At 43.6% G+C, this 15,936-nt stretch overlaps 1 protein-coding gene across 1 annotated transcript in view; it reads left to right on the top strand.

The window, feature by feature from the left end:
* The window catches only part of MCCC2 (methylcrotonoyl-CoA carboxylase 2), a 79,233-nt gene that overhangs the window by 46,322 nt on the left and 16,975 nt on the right, over positions 1 to 15,936 (top strand). The window contains exons 9-12 of the mRNA XM_005672531.3: positions 6,547 to 6,646; positions 6,759 to 6,854; positions 10,618 to 10,690; positions 13,877 to 13,953. Coding sequence (XP_005672588.2) covers positions 6,547 to 6,646; positions 6,759 to 6,854; positions 10,618 to 10,690; positions 13,877 to 13,953 — 346 coding nt within the window. The remainder of the gene's footprint in view (positions 1 to 6,546; positions 6,647 to 6,758; positions 6,855 to 10,617; positions 10,691 to 13,876; positions 13,954 to 15,936) is intronic.

Below are 15,936 nucleotides of genomic sequence, written 5' to 3' on the forward strand. Positions count from 1 at the left end.
GTCTGCGACCTACACCACAGCTCACAGCAATGCCAGATCCTTCACCCACTGAGCAAGGCCAGGCCTCGAACCCGCAACCTCATGGCTCCTAGTCAGATTCATTTCTGCCACGCCACGAAAGGAATTCTACAGATTGCTTATTTATTTAACAAACATCCATTGAGCATCTGTTACATAACAGGTACTGTTTAGGTATTTGAGCTAATAAGATAGGCATTATCTTTGATCTCAGGAACCTTATAGTCTAGTCAGGGAGGTGGGCAGTAAACAAATCATCACCAAAAATTATTTAAGTCTGTATACATGGTAAGGGCTACAAAAAGAAGTCTTGGGAGGGAGGGCTCGTAGAAGGTAGAATTAACCTAGTGTTGTGCAGGCACTGACTTTGTTTAATTAACACTTATTCAGTGGAACACAGAGTGCTGGATGGTGAGCCATGGTTCAGCAATGAACTACAAGAGATTATGAAGTAGAGAAGCTTGTGAGTCACAGATCCTAGAGGAAGTACACAGCTCACCTGGAGGGGCTGCATGAGGAGGTCAAGGCAGAGTACCCAGAGAGGGAAAGACAGAGCCTGGGGCACATGTTTTTATTAGGGTCCATGGTTGGAGTGCTTTGGGCTTCCCTGGCTAGGGCCAGATTGGTCAGTCACACCAGAGGATTGGGGTAGAGGCCGGCCCCATAGAAATCTTATCTAAGGATACAGGCTGGGAGGTACGGGAGAGTGTTGATCATAAGGGCTCTTCGGAAAGTCACAGCCGACTCACCTTTGCTTGTGACTGAGCTGCTACCTAGGACTTGCTCGAGGGGCTGGTATCCATTTAAGGTCCCTGTAGCCCACTTGGCCCAACAGAATAGATGCTGAAGAGTAGCTTAGCTAAGCACTCAATAGCAGGTAAATATGAGCTGGTTCTCTGGGGAGGGAAAACATCCTACCCTGCGGCATCTGCCAGCAGCTGTAGTTTAAGTTATCCCACCACAGCTGCTGGGACACTGCTGAACCTGAAGTCAGGAGAGATGCACTCACTTGGCTCCTGTGGGTCAGCCATGAGCCGGCTCTGTCATTCACTGGTCTAACCATTGCAGGTTAGGGTTCAGGGGTCCGAAGACCATTTACGTCCTAGAATTTTGTGAGGATTAAATGAGATCCTGCGTGTAAATTGCTTGAAACAATGCCGACTCTGAATATGTACCTGTAGGAGTTCCCTTGTTGTGGCTCATTGGATTAATGTCATAATCAGTTATTAAGTATTTTGGACTCTCTTTTTGTATGAGCAATTCGAAAACCACTGAAAAGTTTAAGGGAGCAGTGTGCTGTTATCAAATATTTTGTTAGGAAAGAAAAGAATCCCTCTGGTTGCTAAATGGAGAATGCTTAGAGCATTGGCAAGAGTCTGTGAGGGGCCAGTTGGGTGATTGTATCAATAGAATAGGTGAAAGTTGCTGGTGGCTTAGATGGTTGTGGTAGTGAAGCTAGCTTAGGGGTGACCAGATTTTTTTTTTTGTCTTTTTGCCTTTTCTAGGGCCGCTCCCATGGCATATGGAGGTTCCCAGACTAGGGGTCGAATCGGAGTTGTATCTGCTGGCCTACACCACAGCCACAGTAACGTAGGAGCTGAGCCCCCTCTTCGACCTACATCACAGCTCACGGCAACGCCAGATCTTTAACCCACTGAGAGAGGCCAGGGATCAAACCCGCAACCTCATGGTTCCTAGTCGGATTCGTTAACCACTGAGCCACGACGGGAACTCCAGGGGTGACCAGATTTGAATTCTGTTTCCGAGGTGGAATTGAGGGACTTACTGAAGGATTTCTTTTTTTTTTTCTTTTTCTTTTTTTTTTTTTTTTTGTCTTTTGTCTTTTGTTGTTGTTGTTGTTGTTGCTATTTCTTGGGCCGCTCCCGTGGCATATGGAGGTTCCCAGGCTAGGGGTTGAATCGGAGCTGTAGCCACCGGCCTACGCCAGAGGCACAGCAACGCAGGATCCAAGCTGCGTCCGCAGCCTACACCACAGCTCACGGCAACGCCGGATTGTTAACTCACTGAGCAAGGGCAGGGACCGAACCCGTGACCTCATGGTTCCTAGTCGGATTCGTTAACCACTAAGCCACGACGGGAACTCCTACTGAAGGATTTCATAGACAGAGCACAGGAAAGTGAGTTGACAAAGATGATGACATGAAATGGTTTCCTTTCTTGAGATTGGGAAGATGGGAGGAGGGGCAGATTTAGGGATGGGGCAGGCGGATCAGTGTTCCTTTTTTACCTGCCAAGTTAGAGATGCTCCAGACATCCAAGGAGAGATGCTGAGTAGGCAGTTAACCCTAAGATGTGGAACTCACATCAGTGCCGGAGATCTTTATTTGGGAGTCATCAGCATAGAAGTGGAATTTAAATCCTAGGACTAGATGAACTCACCTCGAGGTCGAGTTAGATAAGGAAGAGTGTCCAGGATTAGACCCTAAAGAACCCAGACATAAATGGCAGGTAGATCTAACCATTGAGCTAAGTGGCCTGGCAGGTGCAGGAAACCTTTCTTTGCTTGGCCAGAGCACAAACCCAGGGAGGCAGGTGGCTGTGGGAGCAGTCTAGTAGGTGGGAGAAGGAAAGTAAGTACACCATTTCCGCTCTCCCATCAAAGACCGCTGCCATGCTTTCGGATGAGTTGGCTAAGGGAACTGCCTTTGCCTCAGGTTTTCTTTTTTCTTTTTTTGGTCTATTTAGGGGCACATCTGTGGCATATGGAGGTTCCTAGGCTAGGGGTTGAATCGTAGCTAAAGCTACTGGCCTACATCACAGCCACAGCAACGCCAGATCCAAGCTGCCTCTTCGACTTACACCGCAGCTCAGGGCAGGTGCCAGATCCTTAACCCACTGAGCGAGGCCGGGGATCGAACCCATATCCTTATGGATACTAGTGGGGCTCATTACCACTGAGCCACAGGGGAACTTCCTGCCGTAGTTTTTCCTTCACTCTTTCTCATGGAGCCCTTATTTGTGGAGAGATTGATTGTCTAAGTGTTATGAGCAATACGACAGAATTTCAGGCCTAGTCCCTGTCCTCCAGGATTTATAATGTAATTATGCAGATAAGAGAAATAAGCAAGTGAACTATAAAACAATGACAAACCGAATACGCTGGCATGCTCCCAGGTTGACTGCTGGAGGCAGAAGGAGGAACAGGGAAGGCAAGAGCCGGAGCAGAGTGGAGGCAGGCAGAGAGGTGCTTGGCTGGGGAGCTTGGGTTTACACACCACGCTTGCTTGTTGAGATGAGCCCAGCCATGTGAGCAGAGATGCAGCGTTCCTGTCTCTCCTCCGGCCACTGACTGACTGTTACAGGGAGACAGTGGAGTCGATGTTTCTACTTGGAGACAGAGGGGATGCAGGTGGAATAGAAACAGGAGGGAGTGGCCGCCACTGTAGGTACGTATTCAGGTGAAGGAGGTGAAGATAGTATTTGAGTAGCATTAATTAAAAACATATATTTTTTGACTTTTTTTTTGGGGGGGGGATCTTTTTGTCTTTTTAGGGCCGCACCCTCCACTTATGGAGCTTCCCAGGCTAGGGGTCCAATTGGAGCTATAGCTGCCAGCCTGCACCCCAGCCACAGCCACGTGGGATCCGAGCTACACCACAGCTCACAGCAATGCCGGATCCTTAACCCACTGAGTGAGCCTAGGGATGAAACCCGTTACCTCATGGATGCTAGTCAGCTTTGTTAACCATTGAGCCACAACGGGAACTCCCTATTTTTTGACTATTTAAAGAAAGTCATCTGGTGTCTATAAAAGCCAGTGGCGGTATGTGTACCAAGTTAGGGGTGTAGGTTCGAGAATTCATCTTCCATTTCCTTCACTGTTACCCTGGTGACTGGATAAACGACTTAACTTCCCTGAGCCTCATTTCCTCAAGTGTGAAATGAAGAAACAGTTAGTTCCTGCTTCATAGCACAGTGGGTGGTACATACACTGCTCTATTACTACTGGCTATGAGCGTCAATAATAGCCTGTTTTAAATCATGATACAGTGATTACTGGTGATGGCTTTTTTTGGGAACAGTGTCATAAAATTAACCAGTCACAAGTTGCTTTGGCTTTTCTTCAGTGTAAGTACGTATTTGTGCCTCTGATTTCTCATCCTTAGTAATTAATTTGACGTAAAGCTTTACATAATACTCTCTTGTCAAAAGTTTCCCTTTCTTACTGTTTTGGTAAGTACTAGGCAGTTTTTAAAAGAAAGCGTTTTTTGGAGTTCCCGTTGTGGCGCAGTGGAAATGAATCCGACCAGCATCCATGAGGATGTGGGTTGGATCCCTGGTCTTGCTCCGTGGCTCCCGGATCTGGCGTTGCTGTGAGCTCTGGTGTAGGTCTGCAGACGTGACTCAGGTCCCGTGTTGCTGTGGTTGTGGTATAGGCCGGCAGCTGTAGTTCTAATTCAGCCCCTAGCCTGGAAACTTCTATAAGCTGTGGGTGTGGTCCTAAAAAGCAAAAGAAAAGTAAAAAAAGAAAAGAAGGCTTTTGTGGGGGAGTGGGGAGCATGCCTGCTGGATCTTTGGCCCACTGTGTCACCAGGTGACTCCAGAAAGCATTTTATTTTAAATATTTACAGATTTGGAAGTGATTCCTTCTGCTTCTCTTTGCGAGAGTTACTGCAGTGTAGCTAGAAGTGAGCAGTTTTAGCTGCTGTTATGTGTGAAGCATTTGAAGGTTGGTCAGTTGAAATGTTATATTAAATTAAAGAAACTTAAGGGTCTACTGTTTGCAAAGGTATTGGAGGACCATAAAGAGGAGTACACGTGGTCGCTGCCCCTACTGAGGAACACCGGACCCAGAGGTGGACAGTGACGTGAAACCCTGTGAGAGCCCAGTTCTAAGCAGGGTCTGTCTCCCAGGGTTGGGTGTTTTCCTTAGACAAGACATCAAAATTTAGAATGCAGCGAGCAGCTTAGTCCTTGCTCAAAAAAATGAACTAAAATTCTATTTTTTTTCAACTATACATTTTTGCCTGACTTCATAGTTTTTTAAATTTAAAATTTTTTTTTATTTTTTATTTTTATTTTTTTACTTTTTTAGGGCCACTCCCACAGCACATGGAAGTTCCCAGGCTGGGAGTCAAATTGGAGCTGCAGCTGCTGGCCTCCACCACAGCCACCGCAATGCAGGGTCCAAGCCGTGTCTTTGACTTACACCGCAGCTCATGGCACTGCCAGATTCTTAACCCACTGAGGGAGACCAGGGATTGAACCATCATCCTCTGGATACTTGTGGGGTTTGTTACTGCTGAGCCACAACTGTAACTCCCAGGGTTTTTTTTTAAATATAGTTTACTAGAAAATCATAGTATGTCTACAAGTGAAATAATAGGCCATCTAACTGAAACATAGCTAATAACCAGAGCACACATGTGCTTCATTTACATTGAACTTGAAAGTGAGCAGACTCTTCCATGGCCCTTAGCACAGTTCTGTTTTATCAATACCCTTTTTTTTTTTTTTTTTTTGTCTTTTTGCCATTTCTTGGGCCGCTCCTGCGGCATGTGGAGGTTTCCAGGCTGAGGGTTGAATTGGAGCTGTAGCCATTGGCCTACGCCACAGCCATAGCAATGCGGGATTGGAGCCGCCTCTACGACCCACACCACAGCTCAGGGCAATGCCGGATCCTTAACCCACTGAGCAAGGTCAGGGATTGAACCCGCAACCTCATGGTTCCCAGTCGTATTCGTTTCTGCTGCACCACGACGGGAACTCCATCACTACCCATCTTTACCACTTACCCGAGGGATGGTGTCTTCAAGCCTTTGTGTGTGCTTGCTTCCTGTGACAGCTCTCTCTTGGGGTGTCACTTGGTGATGGAAGCCTCAGCGGTCCCTCAGAAATGAGAGACCATGGAGTTCCTGCTCTGGTGCAGTGGGATTGGCGGTGTCTCTGTACCTCCAGTGTGCAGTTTCAATCTCTTGCCTAGCACAGGGGGTTAAAGGATCCAGCATTGCCATGGCTGTGGCAGTAGGTCCCAGCTGCTGCTCGAAACGGATTCCTGACCCAGGAACTCCAAATGTCCTGGGGCGGCCAAAAGAAAGAAGAGAGAAAGAAATGAGAAACCATAGTTGAGATGTCACTGGGGTCTCAGCTAGGTAGAAAGACTTTTTGTTGTGATCAACGATATCATGAAAGCGTGTCATCTGTGATTGAACTTTATAATGTAGTTTGAGGTGTGTGGGATGAGCCTTAAATAGAAGTCCTCTTCAGCAAAGCTCTGTGGTCTGGTAGAAGAAGTTCAAGATTGAGAAATAGAAGGTGTGGCTTCTCATGCAGCCACGGGCGGTCCTAGCCCAGGTACTTAACTTACAGGTACCTGTTTTTCCAGTTTATAAAACAAGGTTAATACTGACTTGTCAGGAACGTTATGAAGCTCATATTAGATGACATTTACTAAAATGTTTTGGACGTAAAAAGATGTCATCCTTAGATGAGAGAAGATGCTTGGGGTTTGAAATAGTTGATTTCCTTTTTCCTGTTCCGATTACTTAAGTGCGCTTTACTCTCTAGGAAGTCCGGGGTAAGTGACTACTACGCTTTGGATGATAATCACGCCCTTCACTTGGTTAGGACGATTGTGAGGAATCTAAATTATCAGAAGAAATTGGATGTAAGTTGAAAATGTTCGTTTATCTTTTCTTTTCCTGAAGAGCATTTTGGCTTCTGTCACCTTGACATCAGGTCTTTAAGCAGGCTCATGTGATGGTTCCATATCTCTGCAGGTTACCGTTGAACCTTCTGAAGATCCTCTATTTCCTGCTGATGAATTGTATGGAATCGTTGGTGCCAACCTTAAGAGGAACTTTGATGTCCGAGAGGTGTGTGAAGTGGAACCGTGAGCTGCAAGCTGTGCTGTCATGGTTTACGATGTGTGTCAACTATGTGTTATCTGTAAACTACGTGTATCCATGTTCAAAGCCAAAGTCTGTTTCAGACATGTTCGTTGCCCAACGAAAGCGCTATTTTGTGGATCTCAGGAGTGACATGTAATATCTTACTAAAAGAGGTGGGGGGAAGCCTCTTAATTACTGGAATGTTTTCAGTGGATGATGGTAAAGCTTGCTTGGTTCATAACTAGGACTCCATGTTCCTGGGCACCTTAGGAATGATGTGGGACAACTTCATTATTTCCAGCTGTTTCTTTCTTTCTTTCTTTTTTTTTTCCCGGCTATTTCTTTTTAGTGTTCTTATTTTGGGAAATGGATGAAATGTCACTGAGTTGTTAAAAGAAAAAACATACCCTTTTAGATCAATTTGACATGAGCGAAGATTAGACTTCTGATTACATTTGAAGATGTTGCTATGGTTACAGATTGTTGACATAGTCCCCTGTGCTCCAGATCAAGCAATTTTTAGTGCTTGCTTATAGCAGGTAGTCTTTTAGTTTGCTCAGTATCCATGTCTGGCAGAATAATTTTTTTTTTTTTTTTTTTTTTTTTTTGTCTTTTTAGTGCTGTTGCCCTCGGCATATGGAGGTTCCCAGGCTAGGGGTCCAATCGTCAGAGCCATAGCAACGCGGGATCCGAGCCTACGTCAGAGCCATAGCAACGCGGGATCCGAGCCGCATCTTCCACCTATACCACAGCTCATGGAAACGCCAGATCCTTAACCCACTGAACAAGGCCAGGGATCAAACCCTCGTCCTCATGGATGCTAGTCGGCTTGGTTAACCACTGAGCCATGATGGGAACTCCCCAGAATAATTTTTAAATTAGGAAGTTATCCTAATATCAGAATATGTGACTTAATATTTTGTTATGTTTCTGCTTGACTCTAATTGTGAAAAATATAAAAAATACAGAAAAGCATAAAATTGATGGTAATTCTGCGATCCAGAGAAAGCAGCCAATATTTTGGTATACATAAAAAAATATACATACATATATACATATATGTGTGTGTGTATGTGTGTATACATATATATTTTTTCTTTTTAGGACTTCACCATGGCATATGGAGGTTCCCAGGCTCAGGGTCAAATCAGAGCTGCAGCTGCCGCAGCCTACGTCACAGCCACAGCAACATCAGATCCAAGCCGTGTCTGCGACCTACCCCACAGCTCACGGCAATACTGGATCCTTAACCCACTGAGCGAGGTCAGTGATTGAACCCGAGTCCTCATGGATGCTAGTCAGATTTGTTTCCCCTGAGCCATGCCGGGAATTCCTACATACATATTTTTTTTCTAATTCCATTTTTTCCAGTTTAAGTTATAAATATTTTCCCATTATTTAAAAGTTCTTCATGAAATGTTTTCCATGGCTAGGTCCTAATTCTTATGATAGGACCTGGGCATGGTGGGCACTCAGTAAGTATTTTTTTGAATGAATTGATGAATATAGTGTCCCACTTACTGATGTGTACAATTACTTAGGCAACACTCTGTTATTGCTAGAGTCTTAAATCTTTTTTTTTTTTTTTTTTTTTTTTCTTTTTTGGCTGCTCTGTGGCATACGGAGTTCGCAGGCCTGGGATCAAATCTGAGCTGCAGTTGCTGTGGCAATGCCTGATCCTTTAACCCACTACACTGGGTCAGGGATCAAACCTGCGTCCTGGCACTTCAGAGATGCAGCCGAACTCGTGCCACAGCAGGAACTCTAAATCCTGGATTTTAATAGAACTTCACCTGGCATTTCCCTTTAGCAAGGTAACTTAGTTAACTAAGTTTTCAAGTTAGGTTTTAAGTTTGACTTTTCAATTTACTACAGGAATAGAAAAAAATGGTACTTGCTGTGTGATGTGCCTGAAAAATGAGTTGTTCCAGATAGTCACGTTTTCTAGATGGCTAAGAATATATTCTTTCAAGCATTAATACCTTTTTTTCATTTATTCCACAATGTTTATTGAGTATTTGTTTCATCGAAGGTATTGCTTCAGGCACCAGGGGCACAGAAATGAGCAAAACAGATGCAAATCCACGCCTTCATGGTAGTTCCATTTCATTTTAATGGAAATCTTTTTTATAAAGATAGACTTCTGCCTTCTTGAGTTGTATCCTGGAATTCTACCTTCTGCTGATTTATGTTCATCATTGTGATGGTAATTTGTTGTATTTTGCTATAATGGCAAATAAGCCTTGTATGGAGGTCCTATTAGTATATGGAGCTGTGGGACAACAATGGGGTATTAATTAGAAAACTCAGGTTCTAGTCCTTGTTTCCCTGGTCAGTGGTCCTGAGATTGAACCTCTCTGAGCATTGATTTCCGCTCCTAGAAGTAGGATTCGTTTCATATGGTATGTCTGCTTCCTGAAGTTTGAGCCTCTGTGAAGATCAGTTAGTATATTGTATGTGACTGTGAGTGGACTTCATTGCAAAGCAGCTGGAAGGGGCTTTTCCCTTAAGTGGCCCCAGGTTGCTCTGCCCTTTTGAGTGACTTTGTGGAAGAATGGTTGTTGTTATGTGTTCACTGTTTTTCAAAATGTACAGTGTTGGAAGTACATAACATTTAGATAACTGTTATATCCCCGTTACATTATTAGACCTTTTAGGAAAATAACTAAAACATAATTCAAAGTCATCTTATACTTTTTGGAAAGAGAGATATTGGGAAGCAGTCACTCATTTTTCAGCCTTTGCATCTTACAAAAGAAGGCTTTGATTGACATAGCAAATAGGAAGAAGGAAGTTCAAACTAGAGAGGAAAGATGATATGTAGCATCTAAAATAGCTTCTGAAAAAATGTGGGATATGCTTCATGTTTAGACCACTTTCAAATAGTCCTGATGTATAGTGTTAAGCCCTGAGGATAAACTATTTAGTAATCTCTACTCTGTTGAGTTTCATATATATATTATTCTGAATATATATGTTATAGTTTAGAATCACTGGACCTTTGTGGAAGGCTTAATAATAATAGCTACTGTTTGATGAGTGCTAGGCAGTGTGCTTTGTAATTAGCACTTATGTATTATCTTTTTTTTCTTTCTTTCTTTCTTTCTGTCTTTTTTTTTAAGTGGATGAGAAAACTGAGGCTCTGGGGATTTTTCGTAGCCAGCCTGTGATTCTAGTTTCTCAGCGAAAGAGCTGGGAGGACCTAGGAGTCAGAGTGGTTCTTCGTCTCAGCATTGTTTTCTTAGGTTCCTTTACCACTAGGCTATCACACCCACACAGCTTTTCCCATCTTTGTTGAAGTGAGAACCAAGACTCATAGGGGTTAAATAAATGACTTACTCCAGGACACACACGTTATATGGGATAGCTTTGGTTGGAGCCTAAGTCTTCTGCCTCTAAGCCTGGATCAGGCTTTCTTATGGAATCCCCCACCCTCGGCCGATAGAGCTGAGTAGCCCCTAAAGCTGAGTCTCGAAACTGGCCCACACATTTTCTGTGCTTCTCTGGTATGTGTTGCTGGTGGTGCTGTTGCTTTTACAGTGACGTGTAAAATCAGGGCCCAGAATGACTTCAGGGTATGATTAACCATGCATATCAAGGGAAATGCTAGCGAAAAGATGGTCTGAGTAGGGTGAAATTTTCTGAAAGTAACAATTTCACTATGAGTTTGTTTTCCTTATAAATAACTTCAGTGCAGAAATTCTTTTGTAATATAATTGCTAAGGGACATTGTTATTTTTCCCCTTAGGTCATCGCTAGAATCGTGGATGGAAGCAAATTCAGTGAATTCAAGGCCTTATATGGAGACACTTTAGTTACAGGTATAAAGGTGAAGAAGTGAAAATGTGAACAATGATGCTCTGAAAAGAAGTGATTTCTTGTCTCATGGTTCTGATGAACTTGGCATGAGCTTTGTTCTGTAGAGCAGTACACACGGGTGAGTCAGCATTCAAAAGGTGTGTTTCGGAAAGATCATTTGTAGCTGATTGCCTCATGGATCCAGAGTTTAAAATGATGACGGATGCTGTGGTACAGGCCCTTATTCTGTGACTCTGTGGCGTTAGCTCTATAAAAAGGTTCTTATCACAGTAAAATTAGCAGAAATATTTGTAGGGTTTTTTTTATTAATTTATTTTATTTTTTAATTTTTTTGGTCTTTTTGCCTTTTTTAGGGCCACTCCTGCGGCATATGGAGGTTCCCAGGCTAGGGGTCCATTCGGGCCTAAACCACAGCCACAGCAACGTGGGATCTGAGCCGCATCTGTGACCTACACCACAGCTCACTGCGATGCCGGATCCTTAACCCACCGAGCAAGGCCAGGGATCAAACCCGCAACCTCATGCTTCCTAGTCGGATTCGTTAACCACTGAGCCATGACAGGACCTCCCCATGTAGTTCTTTTTGTTTCTCTGGATAACTGTACTTATTCTGAAAATTTCAGCACTCTTTTGTTCTTTAGTCTCCAGTTCAACTATAAAGTTTGATGTGATGTTTCAGTTTCCTGGAACATTCTAGACTGAGTTAAACCTCCTCACCACCTCTTCATAGGGCTAATGTTGATCCATACAAATACTAGATTGCGAATACAGGACAGAATACCATGCCTGGAAAACCAAAATGAGGACTCTTATGGAAGTTGTTTCATTCACCTGAAGTGAATCATTATCCCTAATTATCTTGGACACAACTGGCAAAACAAATTTGGGCATTTTACTTGGTCCTGCGAAAGCTCTAAAATGCAGTAGTTCATGAAGGCAGCATATCGGAATAGAAAAACAAGTAGCTGCAAAAATCCCAACTGCCAACATACACTGAGGCTTAAGGCTAAGTCACAACACTTTCTCCTGGTCGGATTTATGAGCAAGAGAAGGGTTCACACTAGGAGTGAAATTTATGGCTTTGCATTTAGGTGTTTAAGTGATTAAGAGCTTTTTGTTTGATATATAGACAGGATTTGTCACCAAATAGTTCAGGATGTAACCCTCCTTGTGCAGCGGTTTAAAGCAAGTCAGAGCTGTTTCTGCCTCTTTCTCAAAGATGAATGGGCTGCCTTTGTCATCTGTGTTTATGCATTTGCCCTGGACTTGCTAAAAGACTTGTGGTACCTTTGCCCCTTCAAGGACCAGGGATCCATCCCTTTTCCTCCATCTGTTCTTGTCTGTACTGGAATTCAAATGAGGTTGAGGAGCGAGGGGGAAGGGGAGTGAGACGAGAGGAATGAGAAGGGGAGGAAGGAATGGGGGGAGATGAGAGGGTGAAGGGGGAAATGAGATGGGGTAGGGGGATGAGGGGAAAGGGGTAGCAGGGGGATGATGGGATGAGGGGGCTGAGATGGGAAGGAGGGACAGTGATGGCGAGGGGCCATGAGGGGGTCGGGGCCGTAAAAGGCAGCAAGGAGGAAGAAGGAGCGCTTTTTCTAAGGATCACATATCTCTGGTGGTTCTTACAGCTTTCTTCCTGCCCCCGCTCTTGCCATTTGCAGGCCTAGGAGTTTCCGAGACATTTTGCTTTCTTGTTTGGCCTATAGGAAGTTGGTAAAAGTCACTCCTTCCACAGGTGGCCCTGGTGTAATGGGGCATGTGCGCTGCTCAGCAGGATTAAGGATGGATGGAAGGTCAAAAGAGCCCACAGGGCAGAACCCTTCAGCAGTGTCACCTTACCGCTGAGACATGTGCCAGACTCCCAGCTCTTTTTGTGGGATGAGGCAGGACTCCGAGTGGATGGCAAGAACTTTGGGGGACGTTTTCCCCTCGCTGAATGGCCTCTGTAAGTGGCCATGCCCTAGAAGGTGTGCAGCATAGGCTTCTGGCTAAGATTTTAGGTCTGAAAGACCAAGGGAAATTGAGGGGACCAACAATGTGTTTCATTTTATCACATTCACTAAACATAAGGAAACAACACAAATCAAGACAAAAGAGTAAAGAACAAAAACAAATCTTTCATTCAGTGTTCTGGCTTCTCAGTAGGTTGACATTCTATCTTATTCATTTTTCGAGCCCCTGCTTTGTGTTGGGCGGCCCATGTTGGGGGTCTTAGCAGCAGCCTGCCCAGCTTGAACTTGAAGAAAGAGCCTGGTCCAGGAACCTTGGCAGTGTGTTTGCTTTGACCCCCTCTGACAAGCACAGTTTGTTGGCACTTGGCGACTAAGTATCACCTGTTTGTCATAGTTGGTAGGTTTGTTGAAAATCGCTCTTGGGAAGGCCTCTAGTCACATCCTTCCTATTTATAAAATAGCCTGGTGAAATCATCAGAAGTGTCTCCACAAAATAACAGGGTTTTTGTTTTTTTTTCCCCTTTTTCTTCTCCCTCATTTCTGCTGTGTGTGTGTGTGTGTGTGTGTGTGTGTGTGTGTGTGTGTATGGAAAGTGGGTGTTTGGGGTGGTGGTGGTGGAGAGACAAAAACAAGCATTGTGGAAAGGAGAAAGAAGATGCAAACAGAGGGAAAAAGCAAGTGGAGTGATACATTCATTCTTCTAAACTTAACCGGATTTCTTCGCTAAACCTTGGTTGCCACCAGGCTTGACTACGTTCCTGCTTTTTAAAAAAATTTGTCTTTGCTGAGTTTATCCCCTTTGTTTCAGGGGCCTGTCGTTAGTTTCAGGGCAAGCTAAGCTGGTCACCTGCACCTGGCTGATGGTTCTGAACATTGTTTAGAGGGATCTATGTCTCTGATTGATTCTATTTCAGAATGCTTTCTGGGTCTGGTGCGTAAGAGACACTCAGATATGTCACATGAATGAACGGATGACTCACTGACCCAATCATCTAACCAAACCGTTAGGTCAGACAAGTGGAAACCTCAGCAGGTAGCACATACCGTTCAAGACAGCAAAACACCTGGACTCTGGTGCCTTAGAATAAATTGGGCCAAGAGCTGTTTTGTACCGTAGATGATATTTCTACCTTTTAAACATTGATTTGAGGCGAAACAATGTATAAAGATGTCTGTTGTGAATTAAGAGCCCTCTGAAGTACATACATCTTTGTTTTTCAATTTTCTTTTGAGGATTTGCTAGAATATATGGATACCCAATAGGGATCATAGGAAACAATGGAGTCCTCTTTTCTGAATCTGCAAAAAAGGCAAGTACGATTAAACATGTTTTAGTGTTTTTCTGTTTTTATTCCAACGTTATCAAATAATGACTGAAAATGCGTTGTGTAAAAGCTTTCCAGTATTTAACCAGATGCCTTAACAAACAATGCCATGTGTGTATACACACGCGAGCGTGTATGGGTGTGCGTGTTAATGTTGGAAACACCTTTAGGGAGGTTTCCGTGAACATCATGAGCAAAATACAAATGCTTTTCTTAGGAAAGTTTTTAATTTTTGAATTATAACTGCCATGGATGACGTGTACGTACGTATTCTAAGAATATAGGCATGTATGTCTTGAAAGTGTTCCATGCGCTCGAGGTGTTCAGAGAAGCTAATTCACATGGTTGTGAGACATGATCTGCTCTATTCTATCCCATCGTCTGTCTTGATTCTATTTTTGCTTTTTGGAAACGAGACGATAGTGGGTCTTGTTACCGAAGTTTTAGTTTTATTTATGTATTTAATTAATTTATTTTTCTTTTCAGGGCCACACACTCAGCCTATGGAAGTTCCCAGGCTAGGGGTCAAATTGGGAGCTACAGCTGCTGGCCTACGCCAGAGCCACAGCAGCACCAGATCCGAGCCGCGTCTGCGACCTGCACCATAGCTCATGGCAGCACCAGATCCTTTAACCCAGTGATCACAGCCAGGGATCGAACCCACATCCTCATGGATAATAGTCAGATTATTAACCCACTGAACCACAACGGGAACTCCCTGAAGCTCTAGTTTTAAGAGAGCAAATTCCTGAATATCTTTTGGCTTAGTGTTCAGTTTTAATATGTCATTGTCTCAGATTTACATAAACTTGAATAAATGTAATTCATGTACTTATTTGATAAGATGTTTTCTTTTTTTTTTTTGGCCAAACCCATGGCATGTGGAAATTCCTGTGCTAGGGGTTGAACCTGCACCATGGCAGCAGCCCCGGTGATAACGCTAGATCCTTAAGCTACTTTACCACCTGGGAACTCCTAAAATGTTTTAAGAAAATAGAAATGTGGAGTCCCCTTGTAGCACAGTGGGTTAAGGATCTGGCCTTGTCATTGCAGCAGCTTGGGTTTGATCCCTGTCTGGAAACTTCCACATGCCTCAAGTGTGGTTAAAAAAAAAAAAAAAGGAAAAGAGGAAAGAAAAATGTTTAGCATTGTTTTCCCACTTCAAATGATAGAATAATTAACAAGGTAAAAGTTTTCTTACTGAGGCAGGTAACAGGAGGTTAAGCACTCTCATACCCTAATTTGGAAGAATTTGTTTTTGGTGGAATGTTTACCAGTAAAGTAAATTTCTGGATTCTGTTATTTATTATTGTTCTCCCTCTGAGATGATACGATGAAAATAAGAAAGTAAAAATAAAGAAAATGAGTTCCCATTGTGGCCCAGCAGGTTAAGGATCCGACATAGTGTCCACGAAGATGCGGGTTTGATCCCTGGCCTCCCTCGGTGAGTTAAGGATCCAGCATCGCTGTGGCTGTGGTGTAGGCTGGCAGCTGCAGCTCTGATTCAACCCATGGCCTGGGAACTTCCATATGCCGAAGGTGCGGCCATAAAGAGAAAAAAAAAAAGAAAAGTCACCTACACTCATACCAAAAATAACCTTGAGTAACATTTTATTATGGTTTCTTTTTTCTTTTCTTTTTTTTTTTTTTTTTAATGGCCACACCTCAAGATTATGCAAGTTTCTGGGCCAGGGATTGAATCCAAGACGGCAGCACCAGATCCTTTAACCCACTGTGCTGGGCTGGATATCACACCCAAGCCTCTGCAGTCAACCAAGCTGCTGCACTTGGATTCTTAACCTACTGCACTACAGCAGGAACTCCTCCCCTTTTTTAAAAAAACAGAATTGGTGTTGCCAGATATAGAGAGGTTTTGCTTGTTTTCATTTAAGAGTACGTATAGTGATTGTTTTCTAAAATATTAAATATTCCTAATACAATGACCTTCAGTGACTATATAGTATACTT

The sequence above is a fragment of the Sus scrofa genome, chromosome 16 (assembly GCF_000003025.6).
Source record: "Sus scrofa isolate TJ Tabasco breed Duroc chromosome 16, Sscrofa11.1, whole genome shotgun sequence".
Taxonomy (NCBI): domain Eukaryota; kingdom Metazoa; phylum Chordata; class Mammalia; order Artiodactyla; family Suidae; genus Sus; species Sus scrofa.